General features: G+C 38.0%; 1 protein-coding gene across 2 annotated transcripts in view; it reads right to left on the bottom strand.

The window, feature by feature from the left end:
* esamb (endothelial cell adhesion molecule b) overlaps positions 1 to 17,828 on the bottom strand; it is a 60,763-nt gene extending 42,935 nt beyond the window's left edge. Inside the window, exons 1-2 of one of the 2 annotated variants that reach the window (XM_074679068.1) lie at positions 17,787 to 17,828; positions 17,451 to 17,678 (exon numbers count right to left, since the gene is read on the bottom strand). In XM_074679068.1, the coding sequence (XP_074535169.1) occupies positions 17,451 to 17,505 (55 nt within the window). In that variant the 5' untranslated portion in view covers positions 17,506 to 17,678; positions 17,787 to 17,828. Of the gene's footprint in view, positions 1 to 17,450 lie in introns of both variants that reach the window. The other variant, XM_074679066.1, reaches the window with a different exon arrangement.
* Positions 17,829 to 19,956: the final 2,128 nt, after the last annotated feature.

Below are 19,956 nucleotides of genomic sequence, written 5' to 3'. Positions count from 1 at the left end.
AACACCACCTGAGTGTGTGTTCTTTGCAGATGTCTTCTTTTCATTTGATTTTCCTGCAAAGTCTGATGCTGTCCCCAGAGACGCGGTGGATGTCGTGCAGTCCCTCAGCGTTCAGAGTCAGACTGTCAGTAAAATTGGATTCACAAACCATCAGAAGTCCCCAAGACATACCAATCCCGTGTGAATAATGCTGCGGCTGTTTCACACCAGATTAAAAACACAGACATCCCCTGCAATTATTAGAGGTCCCCAAGTAATACTCATCCCATGTGAATAGGAGTTTAGTCACATTTTCCTCCAAAGCTATATTTCAATTATCTATTTCATAATGAACCATTATATACTTCACATTTTTAACTTATCTTCATGAGCCTTTGTTTAAATAAATGTGTAAGGACATTTGTTAAACTGCACCCTCGAAAGAGGGAGAATTACTGTAGTCGAGGGATTAATCACAGACATGGCTAATTGGTTTTAGATTAAGATATTAAAGAAAGGTTTGTGATAATAGTGTAAAATGTATTCTTCTGCTTTAATATATAAATCCAATGCCCACATTTTGAATTTTAACCTTTTTTTAACTTAAGATATTTGAGGAAAAGAAACTTTAATATAAAATGCAAATCTGACGCAGCAGACTCTATGTGTGTGTTATGATTGAGTAAAAATAGTAGTGTAGTAATCTAAGATATTTTTGTTCCTCTCTACGGGGGGAAATCAAGGCACATGAATCTTTTAAAATCTTGTTTGTGCACGAAGCAAAACAAGCTCCGATGTTGTTCCGTAATGTGACTCTCGCCTGGATAGAGATACGGTCAAACAGAAAAGCTAACAGTGTTGATGTTTCTGAGGAATTTCTTCTCTAAAATCTCCCCGCTCAGACTAATAACATGTGTGGAAGCTTAGACCAGGACGTCACTTCAAGTGATGCTAAGGTCATTACTCTGCCTGCCTTCGGTTCTCAGTGATCCCAAAGAGCCAATTATTCCCTGGTTTGACAGATCACTGAGATTATGAAATACAGTCTGGTCCCGTATCCTGCTTGGTAGGTTGTTTCTATTTTGAGGGTCAACACCCCCGAGGTTTTAATTCTAATAGCAATTTCTTTACCAGCAGAGGGAGCGAAGAGGGTGAAAATTTGATCCACAAACTGAATTGATGTCAGGGCTGTAATAAACACTTCAGGGCAGAGAAACATAGCGGAGGGATTTATAGAAACGACAAAGACCAATGTCAGAGGATTTGATGTAACATACTGTACATGGTAAGCTGGAGATATAGGGCCAAGGAAATTGGGGCCTTCACATTTTAATCTTAATACATCAAAATCTTTGGGCAACTCATCTTGAAGCTGTTTGGTACGGAAGCCCCTCTCTGCCACTACAACAGAAAAACGATTCTGTTTGGTTTTGACACATAATGGGTCAGAAGCTCAAAAACAACAAAAAATAACTTTCACAACACAGAAACTCTTCCAAAATATCAAGATAACCATCAAGATAATTATTGAAAGTAGTAACTTTTGATCTTTTTTATCATTATCAGAAAACAAGCTATTATAGTGTTGCACACATATCAATGTGACTTACTTACTTGTTATTTTATACTTAACTCACAAAAACAGACCTTTATCTGAGTAATTAAGATGCTAAGAATTTGCAGTGATAGGGTTTTAAGTAGTTCAAAACAAGCTACACAGTGGGTAGAATTTAATTACTTATTTGGAAAACTTAATATTCAATTACTTTTGAGTAAGACACATTTTCAAATTTAAGAAAAAATGTACCTGTTATTTTTTAAAACACATTTGTGCTTCCATACATCAGATATTTTTTCAGCTTTTAAGCTCTTCTAAAGAAAGTTAAAAAGGCAGTATGAGCCATATTTTTTTCCCTGAATGCAACTTTTTATTCATGTATTTACATTCTTTGAGATTGTAGATTTCTTTTTTTATGAAAACTACTAACTGGCAAGTCATTAATGTGACTAACCCTACTTATTCTTTTATAATCTACTCACTTTTGGGGGAAATTTACCTGTACATGAGACATTTCCATACAAAGACTCTGCCATAATAAGGTTTTAGTTAGTTTGAGGCAAGTTGAAATTCAGTAGGCCTCATTCAGCTATAAATAAACAAAGAAACAAATAAATGTAAAAGCAAAAAAAAACAAAATAAACAGCTTTTTTTTAAAATAAAATTTGGCAGAAATTAGCTTCCATACATCAGACACTTCTCTGCTTTTACATCATTCAGGAGAAAACCAGCCATAATTGTTGGTCATGATATTTTTCCCCTGAATAATACTAAACCTCTTAAACAGTTTCAATATCAGAGTTTACAAATATTATTATATATTTTATTAAAAGACGAAGTAAGAAAATAACCAGAGGAGGAATGAGTGACCATTTCTGGATCTTGTAATAAGTAGTCAGTGATGAAGAGGATAAATTAAACTAACATATTTCTTTAATAAGGCGATTCTTCAACATTTAACTGAAAATTGTCACTTTTTTTTTTTTTTACAGAGAAAGGTGGACAATTCTAGAAAGCAAAAAGGCAATCCATCTTATATCTGTAAAAAAAAACAAAAAAAACAAAAAACAATTATTATATTTTGACCTTGGCATCTGAATAAAACTTCACAACAACCTTTCCTGTACTTGTTATTTCAGTCAGAACCAAAGCTACCACTAATCAGCAGATTATCCAAACAGATGAAAGAACAGATCAAATGTAATTTTAAAATCATCTAAAAAGAATCGCCCTCAGCTCATTCTTATATCTATCAATAAAGCAGAAGCATACTGGTATGCAGCTTTCTATTAATGCTCTTGCTATTCAGCAAAGGAATAAAAAGGCAAGCTTTCCTTGAGGAGTGTGCGACACGAGAGTAACATTAAAGGGTAATGCAGTTTTAATCTGTGAGGGGGAATAACAGAAGCCCGTCAGACTCAGTTGCTTCAGCAGCAGGATTGACATGAAGGACCTTCTTTAGCCTCCCATAACCACGCCTGAAGCCTGTAAGGCCAGGTTACACCTCAGATGACAGCATTAATCTGGCTGCAAAAACCCTCCCCTCCATCTGGCGAGACAGTCGAGCAACAGGAGAAAGGAGCAGGGATGCCTCTCGCTCCTCAATGAATACTAATCTCCCCTTGCTGCTCAGACCACACCATGCTGCCTCAAAACACACCACTTCTATCCTTTCACGGGGCCATCACCCACCATTTTAAAACTAACCTATCACTAGAACAGCACGGTGGAAAACCCATCCAACCCAATGACACCACAGGAGGAAAAAAATCCCCTCCCCTTATTGCTTTACTATGAGAGCCAGGCAGGACCATAATCTCCACGCGTCTTAGTGTGAAACTCATCTGCTGCCACCCGACAGCCCAGCTCCTACCTGCACTACAAAGTCAAAAGAAGAAAGCTATTTTTTTTCCACACACCAGCAGTTTTTACGCATTTTACCCTTGAAAATCAATCTTCCTTTCGGAATAAAAGCAAATATTTCAAAATGCTGATGAAACAGCAAGAGCAAGAGTTAAAACCTCTTGCAATTACACTTTTGTCGCTGCTTTTCAGCTAGAAGAGCGGCATAATTGTGATGAATTGCAGAAATTGCCTGGAAATTAATTTCAGCGTACTAACACCGCTCTTTCGCGCCACGTACAGCAGCTTTAATAGGATTTCTTTGTCTCAAATCCCAAGACAAATGCCTCCTGGCAAATCAAATGTCACCAGAGACGATGGTTAGCACATTGTGCATGTGTGTGTTAAAGACTGATCTCTAAAGTTCACACGCTGGTTTCAAACCAAGAGCAAAGGTCTCATTTAAAGAGGGATTGCTCCTCATTAGTGTGTGCCATTTTCCCAGGGTGCACCTGGTCCGAATGATCACGGTACTCGCCCACGCCTGGGGTTTAAATGACACACTCCTCTGAGATGCATCATTTATGGCGTACGATCAGCGGGGGACACACAAATGCACAAATGCAACACGGCTCATTTAGAAGCTTTGCAGAACGTCGGAGATTCAGAAGCTGTACGGCTAAAACGCAAAAAGGACAGTCTAATTGGCAGAGTGGGAAGACTGAAATGTGCTCTGATGTTCTTGTCTCTGTGGTGGACAAAATGGACTGGTCACTGGAGGTCGCATCATTAGCTGCATGAAGACAGAGCGTGGGTTCAAGAGGTGACGACAGGTGACACATTCATGTGCCAGCACCAGCAGCTTCGCCAAACCGCAGCTCCAGTCTATAGTTAACCACATCCAAAGCTAAACCCGGTTAAAATCTGGATTCAATCAACAAACAGAGAACACACATACGCTCCTCATGTCCTACACACTGCGGTAACACTGCTAATGTTATTCTCGCTGTGTGGGTGCTTCCGGTGTCCTCCCACTTCCAGGTTAACTGTCCGTAGGTGTGAATGTGGCTGTAATTGGGTCATCACTCTTCACGTGGCCTTCCTGTGATTGACTGGTGGCTGGTCCAGGCAGCACATCATCTCTTGCCCAGTGCATGGACAGGCCGGGAAAGGCTAATGAATGGAGTGACTCATTGAGTCACAGCTGATCCTCTCTGCCCCCTCTCATAAATTTATCTTGTACCATCAAATATAAAGTAAAAAGATGTATAGAGGAAAATGTTATTTTCAAAGTGATAATAATTTATGTATTTAAGGAAAGTAAATGTATCAATCTTTTCACAAATATACTGAGAATTACTGTTTCTTGACGATTACTTTTTAAAACACTCCTCATATTTGTTATAACTTCCGTAAATTGTAGATTTGTTTCTTGCTGTTTTATTTCATATACTTAGTTTGTTTGAGCCAAAATTTGAAAGGTAAGTCAAAGCTTTCCAAAGTGTGTCAGCAATAAGAGTTAAAATGTGTCAAAGTCATAAACTGTGTTCCAATTAGTATGCCATAAATGTTTCCTGACTGGGAAGCTAAAAGATTTAGAGCTCCCTCTGTTGACTAGTATGGGTAATAACTCCTGTTTGTTTGATTTTTTACTTATATATATATATATTTATATATATATATATATATATATATATATATATATATATATATATATATATATATATATATATATATATATATATATATATACAGGTAAGAGTGAGGAGTGAGAGGTCGCAGGTTGGATTGTAACAAAGACCAGACGCAAGGTTTAACCTAATGGGGTGTAAAACTGCTCGGCTATAACGGTGCCCCGAATCTTTCTGATGATAATAAATTTGCTGAAACCTTGTTTCAGTCATTACAGTTTCCTCTCATTATACTGATTTATGTCAAAGTGGTAATTTTTTCAGAGGAGTTTGTTATTTGATTTTAAAAGAGCGGATACGTCCTCTTGATTGACAGCTCAGTTGACTAATGAGGGCTCCTGTAGAGCAACAGTGAACACCAGAGTCATTGACCTCTCCATAGCTATAAATATCTACCTAAACTTAACACAAGATTCTGTTTTGCTTGGAAGTGTATCTGCCAGATGGATCTTTAATATTTCATCAATAAGTTTATTGTAAGTTTTGGTTAGCATGACAAATGTGAAGCTCTGATTCATTTTTTACAATCAGAATGTTTTTCTCACAGCTTTCGTGTGTCTTCGTTCCCTACCAGTCTTTCACATTCCTGTTGCATGCTGTTGCGTCTGCCACTCCTGACACCAAAATAAAAAAATAAATAAAAAAACCCAAGCAGCTCAGCTTTGTACACCGACTTGTCAGGTCATCACCAAATCAGTAAAAAGACGCGCCTGTGCTGAGATTTAACAGACGGCTTGCATGCTGAGATGCTGATTTGGGAGGAAAAAAATCAAAGATGGCACTCTAATTTTTTTTTTTCTGGAGCTTTAGATCTGGTGTCTGCAGACAGAGATGTTCATTGTGTGTATTTAGGAACAAGACAGGGAAGAAAGATATTTGCACGCTCTGTGTCATGAGTTGATTTGGTTTTGCTTGTATTTTCCTATTTTGTGTCTTGGTCATTTTGCTGTTTTATTCTGTAGATCAGGCTGTATTTTTCCATTCATTATGACTCTGGCTTTGTTTTCTGATTTTCATGTTGCGTTTTTAAGTTGCCATTTTGTGTGTGTTTCACCCTTTGTGTTCCTTTCGTATTTATTTCACAGCCTTTAGTGTTTTACTGTTTTATTCTGAAATTTGTAATCCCTTTGTGTCTGCGTTAGTCTTACTTCCTGCCCCTGTGTGCTCTCTCCTGGTTGATCACTCTAATTAGTTTCACCTGTGTCTTGTGTCACACCTGTGGTGATTACCTTGGGAGTCTATAAAGTCTCATTTGAGTTTCCTCCTCGAGTTTCTTATGTGTGTCTTCCTAGTGGATTTTATTGGATTTTCAGTAAAACGTCAGCAGAAAGTAAGTTTTAGCTTTCCTCTTGGTTAATGTTTACTGAGTTGTTTTGTGGTTAACTAGTTGTTTTTTTAGGGTTCTTGCTTTTATGTTTCCTTTTTCAATCATGGCATTATGATAACCTACAGCTGAGATGTTGCAATATTCAACTGGGAAGTGCTTCCAATCAACTAAAAGATTCATTTAACAGGCCTTGGTTATTAATCAAAATAAACTCTACATAGTGTTTGACAAATTTATTCAACCACGACCTGGTGTATTAATTAAGATAGCCTGGACACAGGTTGGCACTTACTAATGTTGGAGATATAAGGGTTGTACTGATGTAAAGCAAAAGTTTTATGCAAAAAAACAACTCAACAGTGTGTCAAAATGTAAAGTTATGCTCTGGCAGACTTGGTATGGTAGGTCATAAAGCATTAACCAAAAGTTTATATTTATCGCAACTCAATTCGAGTTTTCGATGGAAGAAGAAAAATTAACTAATGCAATTGTAATAATACTTGAAAAACGTGGGTTGAAATAGAGGGAAAATCTTAAAAGAAGATGCATATTGCCAGTACTGCTCTATTTGTTTTATGTTCTGTTACTTTTTGTTTCATATTTGTTCTTCTTTTTTTCCCTTTTTTTTTTGTTTGTTTTTTCTCTTTGTCCAGTGTTTTGTTTGTTTGTCTGTTTAGTTTTGTTTTTGCTGAGGATTTACCTTAATTATGAAGTTTAACTGGTGTATTACCTGTACAAAAATCTTTCTTGTTTGATGAACTCTTGTTTGTGTATGTACCCCTATACTTGTATTTTACGGGAAAGTATAATTGTACTCTTCAGCTGTAATGCCAAGGTTATTCAGATCAACATAATTTAGGTTTATCCTGTGTACGCTTTTAAAAATGCAGAATAAAAGTATTAAAAAAAAGTTTATATTTAAAGCTAGTTGAATCATTGCTGTTTTCAAGGAATTTTCAAATATACTGTTTCTTAATTGCAAGATTACTGTGATTTACTTTCATTCCTGGCCAGAAAAAAAAGGGTTTAACTGGTTGTTTGTTGTTCAAAACAGTGAAGCGTAGGAAACTTACAGAGAAAGAGTGAATTAGAGCACTTCATGATGCTGAATGGTTTTCATGTGTTTTTTCTTAATGTGTTAAACCCTGTTTATTGATAATGTTTTTCTCTGGTACACTTGCTCAATCTGCATTCACCTATTTCTGTTGGGTTGATTATTACAGTTATTAGAAGTAGGCTTTGTACGAAGGGTTAATTTAAAAACCAATTCTTTTATTTGGCCACTTTCAGCCCCTTCACACACCTCCTCTCAGATCACAGCTGTTGCTCCACCTCTCCTGTCTCCGTCTATTTGTGTCTCCTTTATGTGCTGGCTATGTTGTGTCTTCATCACCAGAGTGTTTTCATTAAGTCACAATGACCAGAGGATACCTCTGTTTGTGTTGTTCTGAGTCCAAGAGGATAGATTGTCCACTTATCGATCTACTGGAAATTATTGAAGACTAAAACATTAAAAACAATCACTGACAGTATTTCAGCTTGAATGGGCCTTCTCTTACAATTACTGGTCTATTGTCTTTTATTTTGAAAAATGAACCAAAAGACTTTCATGAATTCGGGCTGTCATGAATTCAGGTGGTGATGCTCCTCCAATTACACATTTTCCATCCAGTCAGAGCTTCTCGTGTTCAGAATAAGCATGACGACTAGTGTTATTGGATTGTTAAAGTGCGCTGTGGCTGAACGGCTAAGTTGAAAACATCAAAGTGAGACATTCAGCGGAAGAAATGCTGATGGGTTTTGGCGGACATAATGGCTAACAACGTGGAGTATATTTTTCTGTCTGAAGTGGGGGGAACATTTATTTAATGTGCATCAGCTGAAATATAATTACATTACCTTTAAAGCAAGAGAGAGGAAAAAACAAGCTGCTGACTGCTCAGAAAGGTAGAATTATATTATTTTTGTCAAAATAACAAGGGGTAGACAGAGGAAGGAGAGATGTGATCCTCAGTGCTGGGTTGGTGTTAACTTAGTTACAAATCCGTCAAAGATCAGTCAGCACATGCACATTGTCAGATCTACTAACTCAAAGTCACAGCAGCTCAATGAGACCGCACGCAAAGCTCCAATCAGCACCTGTCACCCTCCACGTCTGCTTCCAACGCAGAGTGAAGTCCGACACGCAGCAGCTGGTGTATGCAGCAACATCAAATCTGAGCATCGCTGTCCGCTTTATTGTGTATCCAACGCCAGCCAATTAATTTGACCCAGTTTTACATGAGAGAGTCTTTAAGGTAACACTTTATTTCTGCCTCCAATCAGCGTGTGCTTGCTCTGCAGGGGTCCTTGGTGCCACATTATGTGGACTGTGGACTTTTAGATTCCCTTTGTTGAACACCCACACAAAGGTGCGCATAAGCTAACAAATGGAGGCGCTCAGGAAAGCTGTGACAAACCAGAAGACTGAGTCAGAGAGGATAAATCCAGTTAAAAAAAGTGACTCAGAGAATGTACAGCATCAGGTTGTTTTCTCTGCAACAGACTGTTCTGCTAACAAGAAAGAGCAGTGTATGTGTTAACTTGTAGGCGGCGAGAAATTTGCACTTTCTCTGGAAAATACTTCTAATAAACACTTTCTTAAGTTTTTAAACTTTGAAAAAAATAATTTGACCAACTTTTCAAAACCCAACTGAAACTATAAAACAGCGTTCGGGGTATGTAAAAGAGAGAGGCTTCGGCTAACCAACACTAGCCTTTATGACTGCTTGTTCTTGGATCAGATTACATGAATCTCTTTCCAGTTTAGCTTCTTCCTTCATCCATGTTATACAAAAAGCCAGCGAGTACTTTTTCCGAGAATCTGCTTAAACGCAGAAGACACCGAACACATGACCTTCTTGCCAGAGGTTATGACAAAATAAGATTTTATCACAAGAGCAAAGAACAAACACGCCTCTGTAAGATGAGGGTACAGCTTGGGTGAACAAGTAAGCTTTTCTCTTCTACAAACATCATCAGACCAACACATGGATGATGACACTTGATCAGTTTTTCTTTTGAGAGTCTTACTAATTCACTAATTCATACTCAGTCAGAATGTAAGTGACAATCACCAAAAGATGACTTGTTGAGACATTTCAACTTTTGTCTTTTCTTTTGCAATTTGTGGCACCCTTTTTTTTCCAGTCATGTCCTTGTTGAAGTTTTCACTTACCCAGCTTCTCCAGGTACTGGGCAAGAGGTGAGGTACAGCCTGGACAGGCCAGCAGTCAATCACAGGAAGGCCACATAAAGAGTGATGACCCAATTATAGTCACATTCACACCTACAGGCAGTTTAGCGCCACCAGTTAACCTGTATGTGGGGGGACACTGGGAGCACCCACACAGCAGGAACATGAGTTAAAATATACCGCATCCTGAGCATCATTTCATTCTCAGCTAGGATCACTCCTATCTATATAATTCATTATTTGGATGCACTAAGTTGTTTTCGGCTTTGTACTGGGAGCTCTTCATTCTCCCACTTGCCTACCTGGAATGGCAAAGCTTGAGGTGGGTAGAGTACACCTCCCCTCTCTTTCATGTACATGAAAAGCTAAGGCAAGGAGAACAGCAGCTAAGACCATCAGAGTCACAGAATGGAGTGAGCATCAGACACTGTGTAAAAGGAGAAGCGGTTATAAAGTGGTGAAGCAGTTTAAATAGAGCACATATTTTGCTTTTTGCCAATTTGATGAGGTGAAACCAACTGAGCAGTCAGCTGATAGAAGCTGGTGGTGTTAAGAGCAGCTGATGTTCTGTGGGCAAACTTTGGGCCTCATTCACTTGTAAACATGTAGAAATGTTTTTACTCTTTGCATAAAATAAGTGCTAAAGCAAAATCACTATCTAATTCATGACAGTGCGTACCAGCCAATTTTGTTCTGACCACCTTACATACATTAGTGGATCAGAATAATTAGAAAACTTGATATTCTAATACAAACATTGTTGTACTTTTAAATGCAAACTAAGTATTAAATTCAAGATCCAAAATCTTAAGTATGATAATGATGCAAAGGGGTCATTTTCATGGCTATTTAATACATTTAGTCAATACACAGTTTTTATCGTTGAATTCTACTAAAGGCTTTTTTCTTTTATGTCATGCATTCAGCTTAAAGAGTATGTGTTTACATTTTCTGAGAAAGTTGGTTGTCTCCAGGAACTTCAGTTTTTGTTCGCAGTGTAAGAATAAATTAAAGTAAGAATATATTGATAAAATCCTAGATTGTGCTTATAATGTTAGTACCCCAGTTAAAGCAGATATTTGGGTTAATGCACTGTTGGCAAATGAGGCCCCTCGACTTTGTGGCCTGCCTAAACAATTGCTATGCTCACTTTATAATTTTCTGTCTGTTTATTAAGTATCACAGAGTTGCTGTATTACATTCTCTCTGGTGTGGGCTAGTTATTGTATCACATCTTGTAGTAGAGTGTTTTATAGTATTGCTTCTATATTGTGAGTCATCCTGCAACTATCCAACTCTATGATCACAAAATATAACAACGGTGGTTATAGTTTTGCATTTTGGTTTAGTTTTAGTTTTTGTTTGTTTTGAACTCCAGATTAGTTTTAATCAATTTCTAGTTTAGTTCAGCTTGGTTTTTATTTTTGAAAATACATAGTTTCAGTTCAGTTTTTATAAGTGACAGTATTAGTTTTAGACTTGGGATAAAAATTGTTTCATAAAAGCTCAAAACATTATACTACTTAAAAAATTGCATTCACCTTAGCACAGAAAAACAACAATTACGTGTCACCCCGTGTTATTCTGTATGGCCATTGGGTGGAAGGGTACACAAATAAATACCAAAACTTAAGACATTTCCTCAGTAATTTTTGTTTATTTTAGTTCATTTTTAAACTAACAGAAGAGTTTATAAGTGCATTAATGTTATCAAAGCTTCAGTTTTATTTACATTTTGGCTATCAAAACACTTTTCACCTCTTATTTTAGTTATTTTGGTAGTTTTCATTTACTTTAATAACCTTGCTCTGTACCCTTCAATTCAAAAATATTATCTGTTCAATAAAGTTCTACAGTACAATCTATTCAGAAAGACATTAGGAAAGGAGTTTTTGTCCGTATGAAAAAAGAAAACTCAAAAGTCTAATGTCTGATAGAAAATATCATAATATACATGAAATGTTGAAAGCATTATTTTTAAATTCAAGTTCAAGATGTAGAGTGCAACTCTTCTTTTAAACAGGCTGTGAATATAAAGACAACCCTGTTCACATCACCAAAGAAGCACAAAGAGAAGGAAAGCAAAGCGGCACTGAGCTTAGAAATCTTTTTTCAAAAGATGAGGAAGTCCACATTGTTTGGGGAGGGGGTAAGCCTCTTTGCAGTCACTGTACCCCGCTGCACAGAACTTTATCTTGCTCTGAACTGAGGTGCCAAAGAGAAAAGAAGTGTCTTTGCCTCATTCCAATGTGAGAGTACTGAAAACGTCATTTTGAGCAATGCCAAAGGATCACCAGTCACTGGAGTATTGTAGGTTCCCACTTTCTCGGATGGTGGTGGCTAAAGTCCAAAACTTTGTTTCACAGATGAGACACTTTTCCAATTTCTGCCCATGTTTGAAGCAACCCAATTTTGGCAACACTCCAATTTTAAATCCCTGCGTTCACTTTGTTCTGGGCATTCTCTTGAAGCATTCAATCAAGCATGTTTGGAAAAATCCATACATGAGCCACAGTGACCTCTTCAAATTCAAGGGCAGACAGAGAAACAAGCCTCTGAAACCATCCAGAAATGTGATGTGTCATTTAAAGTCATTTCAAACTTGATCTTTGTACATTGTGACAGCCTCAATCTTTAGCTACCCCACCAATGCTACTGGGCCACTCTGCTTCTGTTCTTTCCTATACTCGTGCCAGACTTACTGAAAGTATTCCCCCTGTTGTAGCTGTGTGGCAAGTCGTCATGGTCACTTAATAATCTGCTGCCCTAGAGGTCAACTCCTTTGCGTTAGGGTCAACAGAGGACACCGTAGATAATTTATAGACAACACTGATCTCATCTTTGCACTTCCTGCTAACAGGGATGTGCAGGGGGATTTTGCCCTGTGGCTCAAGCAATTTAATCATTTTTTAAACCCTTTGTTTTCCAGACAGGAGTGTGTCCTGGTGTTGGCAGTGACAAACATCTCAACAGATTTGGTAATAGCTTTTACCATGTCAAATCCCGCAGAAAGGGCCAGTAAGATGCTGCTGTTGAGCAGTCTTACGCCTTGGCACTCATCACTGACACACCAGGGCGATGTTCATCATCAGGTTGAAGGCCATGCTTGATACACTGCCTTTGTCTTTGCAATACCACATGGACTTTTGAATTCAAACTTTTCTAGAGATGGAAACTCAAAACTGACACAATTTGTTCAACTCAGTTAAGCAGGGGATCGCAGGTTTGGCTAAATGTGCCTAACAGCAATAGATGAGCTGGTGCTCCTGGTTTTTGGTCCTCAAGGCAAAGTCCGGTTAGACAATGCTTCAGTCAAGTGGTTGTATCCCGGTTTAGAAGTGATTTTGATCCATCTAGGTGAAAATTTGGCCCCATTGTGCTGCAATACAAGATGCTAACTTTCATATGCATGTTTCCATCAGGGTAGTTGAGTATTAAAGTGTTCATCAGGAATGTCCCAGTCTTGATCTCAAGTTCCAGATCAGGTCAGATTTTGGCAGTTTCTAATTGATGGATGAAGTGCATTTCCGCTGATCCTCTCAACAAATCATTTACATTGGCCGTCATTGAGTACAGTATATTGTGGATCACAAATGCATTAGTATAACCGAGCACTATGAGCTCTCCCAACCTAGTGAAGTTGTTGAGAAATTAATAAAATACCATATAATACATTGATGTGGACAACAGCCACATTTAGCTTTATTACAGAGTACATGTGCACAACCAGACACCACCACTGTTTTTGGGCCTTAAAAGAACAGATAAATATCCACAAAGAGAACGTCTGAAAAAGCTCAGAGAAGAAGCAAGGACAGAGGTTTTTTGCCATTTCTGTTATCCACGGTATGTCCTGCTGTTATGACACTTTTCACATCCTGATTGAAGCTGTGCAGCTCAGTCTGCAACAGCATGTGAGGTGTTTCTAACATTTTGGGATCAAACTTACAACAGATGTTTGTCCTTTACTTTTAAATTTGGTTATCCTGTTGAAGTTGCAATTAGGTTCGTTGCAAAACAAAAGAAAAAATATGTGACAGTTTTGTTATCTTTGCAAACCCTAGTATTAGATCGAGACTCCATATCTGCAGATATTCAAAAAACATTCTGATAGCAGCAACCATTAACTAGAGCCACAGAGCTGGCTAGTGCTACAGCTTTTACAGACAGAGTACCCGGATTTCCGGCCAACACTATCAAAGCTAATAATGCTTTTAGCAAACTAGTAATTCAGGTAGTGACTAGAAAGGACGGAGAAGAATACTTGGGTATTTGTTGTTGCCGTCATTGTGAGTAATGTTGCAGTATTAGAGCATTCGTGCATTTTCTTTGTTTTATTTTGGTAATATTTTTTCTAAAGTTGTAAAGCTCTGATAGCTTACATGCACCACATCATTAATGATGATGAAAAGTGAGATATATAAGTATTTTGTATTTTTAGTTTGACAAATAAACGTAACAACAACTGAACTTTGTTACAGCGCTTGTGCAGTTGGTGATGAAATGCATTTGAACTGGCATGTTGTTTTCATTGCTGGCCGTTTTTTACCATTAAGATAATAGCTTTAGACAATATCCTCTTGTAGGCATTGAGGTCTGATGCACAATTTTTAAAGAAAATGGGAGAACCTGATTACTTGTTTCTAAAGTTAAAGGAATACTCAAATTTTGACTCAATTAGAAATAATCACCTTTAATGGTGATATTTTTGTCCTCTACCTTTCTTTCTTCATTGTTTCCAGGGACACCAAAGTGTTTTCACACTGTAAACTAAGATGATGCAAAAGGCTTTTTGGGCTTTTGAGTCCAGTAGCCAGGACGGTCAGTGCTGCAGCTCATTTTCAACCTTACCCTGACAAACAAGCCAACAAAGCCTCCTTCAGCACATTCAAGTAGTTAGAGCACTTGATGTTAACACAACGTACATTGTTTCTTCAAGGTCGCTGTGCATTGAGATTATGGGAGTAATAGGTCGAATAGTAACGACAGCAGTTTAACTATATTTCACACTACGATGGGTAGATTTTGCAGTTCACATGATGCCAAACCGTGGGAGGTGATATGCACCAATCAGATCACGGATCAACTACATCCCTTTAAGAAACACACTTTTTACTTCTCATTATATCAAACTAAATTTTAGGTGACAGCCCTGCTGAATACTGCTAGCAGTGTGTACTCAATGTTCAGCAGCAACAAATGAGCCATTTTTATGAAGACAGAGGTAAGTTGTTGCTAACAACCATCACAAGGGTCTGGGAACTCAAACCAGAGGGCTCTGAGACTGGGCAAGAAACTGTTATTTATGTAATAATAACAATAATGAAAAAAAAATCTCCCCTAAAGCTGCAGAATGTAATCCTGACATGCTTTTTGGTAGAGACATAGATTCAGCTGAGACTACATTCACTCTCAGACATGTTTTTTTTTTATGCCACATATCCTTCAGATCTCTCAGCGACTGAGACCCTTTCTTGTCACTCTTTGGTAGAGCTGAAAGCTGCCAAAGGGAAGCTTTACCCTGATGGTTGCATTCAGCACCCAGCTGGAAAGGCTTTCTGTTTCAATTTCTGACTCTGATCAACTGATTTCTCGTTTAGTTAATAGTCTGTACATGATCAGAATTACCCTGAGCATTCAGTTCTTTTGTGAAAAGGGATATAGCTGGCTCAACGTGGGCTTACACCAGAGCCAGGAGAGGCCCCATTTCATTTAAAAACCAGCTGTCACTGAACACAATCATCTGAGGACATGACAATATTTTAATAGCCGTGCCAAAGAGAGAGGCATTTTTATAAGAGGGAGCTGGCATGTTCACCTAGCTGTGCATTCAGACTGCAGGGAGCAAAGTCACCCTTTCACTGTCTTCAGGGCAGTAAGGGATATCTGATGAACAGCAGCACCACGTCACAGTGGATGGTAGAAATAAAGTGTGATTTATCCACGTCAGTGGAAATGAAACTCTGAAGAGTGCTCAGCATCTGTCCCAGATCATAAATAATGAACGGATCCTGAATGGAGCTAAGTATTCAGAGATTTATTAGCAGCCAATTAGCTACGGGTCTTCTCATGTAAAGCCAACAAGCTGCTCTGGTTCTTCAATACCAGTTTGCAGTTCTCTGCTGCAGCCTCTCAATTCACTAATTATAAAGTTTCCGACAAGCAGGATTGGGGTTTCCTTTCTTCAAGAAGCTTAGCCGCTGTCAGAAATGTGGGAAGAAATCCATCATGCAAATGAAGAGATCCGTTCGATCAGAGAAACAGACAGGGCTGAAGTGCTCGCCGGTGAGCCGCAAACTGAATTCATTCATTTGTTTCATCCCATTTAGCAGCCGCACCAAATAAAAGGACAGCACATGTGTCACGCCACGCCATGCAGAAGCCCTAAAAAGAAAAACACCAGAATTTTAAGGCAGCTGTCCTCTGCATTGTTAAAATCCAGCATGTATTCTGTTTCAGCCGTTTCAGTGTTCCCAAAGAAAAGAGGAGATGGATCTCATGTCACTTTTTTTTTCCTTTTTCAGCACTGCTCCACAGCAAACCCAAGTTTGAACCAAACAAATCTTGACACAAAAGACACGCGCTGTAACAATCTCTGATTTCAACACTGGAAGAAAGCCAACATCTGGTAAGAAATGATGCTGCAGTGGAGTTGACAGGAACAAGAGTGGCCAAGTCAGAGGAGCCTAAAGGGCTTCTTCGAGTAGAGTCTGAAAGATGCAGCGTATGCGATGATATAAAGAGGCAAATTAATACGATTTAACGCATCTTGTCAAGACTCATGGGTTTGTTTGTGATTATGTGAAGTAATAGCATCCAGCTGGAAAACTACTCTGTCTTGGCAGTAAATGAAACTCTCACTGTTCAAAGTGATGATTAAAAGACAAAAACTGTCTTTATATCTGAATATTATTAACTGAGAGCCAAGAAAAACATTTGAAGAGTCATGTCTATCTTTTAAAAACCTGCAGAAATATGTGTCATCACTGATGTGTTACATGCACCAGTGAAAAATCAAAGCAGGGTCCAGACTGTTATGCTCCTTGTGTGATGTGACCCACATCCAAAGTGTGGGATTTCCAAATGAAAAGACATCTTTTTCCTTCAGGTAGCCTTTATGTTATTTTTAACCTCACATGGGACAATAACTATCTAAAGAAGGAGGGGGGATGCAACATTTGACTTCCTTAAAATTCATTCCAAAGCATTCAGGCATGCAACAACATTATGCCCTCTTAAGACTGGAGCCAGGAGTACTCTCCTCTGTGCTTAAAAAGGGACCTTTGGTTTGAAAAGAAAGACATCAGCAGTTTAAGAAATGAAAATTACATTTTTCATGAACTGTCAAAAGCTTATTCTTGCAGAATTCAGAATTGAAGAGAAGGTGGAAATAAAAGGCTTTTCATATATTACTGCCAAAGGTGAGTCGGAGAGAAGAATCTTACTAGATATGCAGGGTTTCACCACTGAGGTGTCAAAGGTTATACAGCTCCAGAGTAAGGACTTCATCTGTAGTGTTTTTGATGTCAGCCTTAATTCTTCACATTAAAGATCACAATAGCTCTCCGAAACAGATAGAGAAAATGTGATTTTCCCTCTCTCAGAACTGGTAAAAATGAGCGTTTGAGGGCAGAATTAGACTTTGAAAGTTATGATAATGTGTAATTTTTCAAGAAAACTAAATTTCCCTTCCCAAAGGTCGTTAAAAGCGCGTATTTATCACTTTCTCCTACACTAACAAACTGCCGCTGAACTCTTCTTTGATCCACTTATGGCAGCACGCGACTTAATGCCCTCCTCGTGCATTAATTAGCTTACCTTGAGAGATCCATATTAACATCAGCACAGCTCGAAGTCTTGTCCTTCTCTCCATTGCGCAACATCCACTGGCAAGCAGGTGCTTCTCTGAAGTTGTCAACAAACACCCTCTTCTTCGCTCCTCGACTGCTTCTCGATAGTCTTCAGGTAGCAATTAACAGACACGAGCGGGGAAACGTCTGTGGTCAGAGCCCCCTCTCCTCTTCCCATCCCGCCTACGAACAGAGGCTGGCATGGCAGAGAGCACCGCGCGCCCGTACTTCACAAACCACACGAAGCGACAGAAACACGAAATAAATGCATTCAGGGTTACTATCTGCGTTAAATCCAACCTACTTCACTTGATGCAGCTTGAGTGTAAGTCGCTGCTGCTCCTCCAGCTCACACAGTAAGAGTATAGTGAGCTTTGGGAGCTTATTCACCTGACCGGAGCTGCTCGGTGACGCCCCCTGGCAACGAAAGCCCAACTGCAGCTCATCAGTGAGCCTCTGACCTTTGTTCGCAGGGTTGAGTCAACATGACGACGTTTTTGGCCACTTCAAGATGACACAGATCTAATAACATCAAGTAAAGCGGCATCTTAACGTCATTTTTAGCATCTAGATGCTGTTTCCCGAGTCGTTGACTCTTACGTTCTCAATTTTGCTTGCTTTTTATGGCAACTGTACATTTATTTTAGATGTGAAATTAATTACTCATTGATTTTTGACATAATTTCATAAACCCCTGTTTAGATTTATACAGAGACCCCCCCCCCCCAAAAAAAAAAAAAAAAATAAATAAATAAATAAATAAATAAATAAATAAATAAATAAATGAAATAAAAATAAAATAAATAATTGAAAATTAAAAAAAGAAAAAAAAAGAAAAACATTGAAAATAAAAAAGAAAGAAAGAAAGAAAGAAAGAAAGAAAGAAAGAAAGAAAGAAAGAAAGAAAGAAATACAAAAACGACCAAACTACCAATCTTAACAAGTTAACTAAATAATGCCAAAGAGAAATGGGACTACATAGACTTTAATTTAAAAAAAAAAAAAAAAAAAAAAAAAAAAAAAAACTCAATGAAAAAACTCTGAATGAAATGCAAAAGACTATATGTCAAAAATATTTTTTTCTTGCAAGATAAACATTTAATAATGATAAACAGTGACGATGCTGTGATTGGAAATTCAACGTTAAAATAAAAGTGTCAAGGTGAAAAGAGGAGGGTCATTTGAAGGAGAGGAAGAGGGTGACATCACATCAGGTGAATAGTTGAAAGAAAGAAGAAAGAAACTTATAACAAAAATATTTAGGTCAAATCAATTACATTGAGTTTATAATAAAGGAAACTTTCTGGTGCTGAGGTGTCCAATTTTTCTAGCTCTGGCTTAAGTAGCCTTATTTGCAACACTTACCCAAGTTTGTACTCTAAACTAAGTATACTAAGGGCAAGTCACATTCAAAACTTAACCAATTCTGAATATTTTTTTTGCATTGATCAAAAACCTTCAATTAAAATATTCAACTCAGTGAAATTGGTAGTTCTGTTCGCAGACAGTTGCTGTCCTTCATCTTTTCGTCTCAAGGGAAAACACATAAAACACAAGGCGTGTCATCAAAAAATGAAGAAGAAAGCCTGTTTAGATCTTAACTTCAGCTAACCAGCTTTTAGTCTGTTAATACAGTCCCACATGAGGCAGTGATGTTATAAACATTATCAACATGGCTGTGAATCAGGAAAACAGTCCAACTCCATATAAGCTTCTGTAGATAGGTCAACATGAGTGAAGCATAAAAAAACACCATCTCACCAGAGGTTGGGATGTTGTACTAAATATTAGCATACTGTGTTTATCTTCTACACTCAGCCTGTGGCTTAGCCTTTGGGCGTAAAGCAGTTCTGATATTAAGTACAACAGCACTCCCTGTGGTGTAACATTCTTGTCATGAATGAATAAAACTCCAAGGACTAGTTAATACTTAATGGCACCTTTCAACACCATATTTTGCTACTGTGTTGATTTTTATTCCCCTGAATTTACTTGAGCTACATGTTAAACCTTACAAAACACATGAAAAAAACAAAACAAAACGAAGTACAACAACTACTTCTTGTGTTGCCTGGGAGCCATGTAATAACCGTAAAATTCCTATCCTTTAAAATTTCTTAAAACGGCTCTAGAATAAGCATTTCACAGGCAAACATTACATCTGATTTTATGTGCGAACATTACTATATTAAAGTTCAGCCAGGACAACTCTCCAGTACACTTAGTGCTGAATAAATGTAACGTCAACCCAATCATCATGCATTACCTGAAATATTACCAAGTCTTATTCAGGGCAGACTGAAGCATTGCAGGTAAAAGTCTCTCAGGAACACACTCTGCAGCCACTTATACAACAGAACAAGAGCTTCTTTGGGATTTTACATTGTAATGTAAGTCTGACTCACGATAAATGGGTCGTCAGGTGAAATATTAATGCAGGTGGGTCGATGTGCTGTATTCTTAATGGATTATAA

Source organism: Halichoeres trimaculatus, unplaced genomic scaffold (assembly GCF_033239565.1).
Source record: "Halichoeres trimaculatus isolate MK-OKI-2021-1 unplaced genomic scaffold, fHalTri1.1 fHalTri1_scaffold_9, whole genome shotgun sequence".
Classification (NCBI taxonomy): domain Eukaryota; kingdom Metazoa; phylum Chordata; class Actinopteri; order Labriformes; family Labridae; genus Halichoeres; species Halichoeres trimaculatus.
Note: the sequence above shows the minus strand (reverse complement) of the source record. Positions and strands in the feature narration are given on the sequence as shown.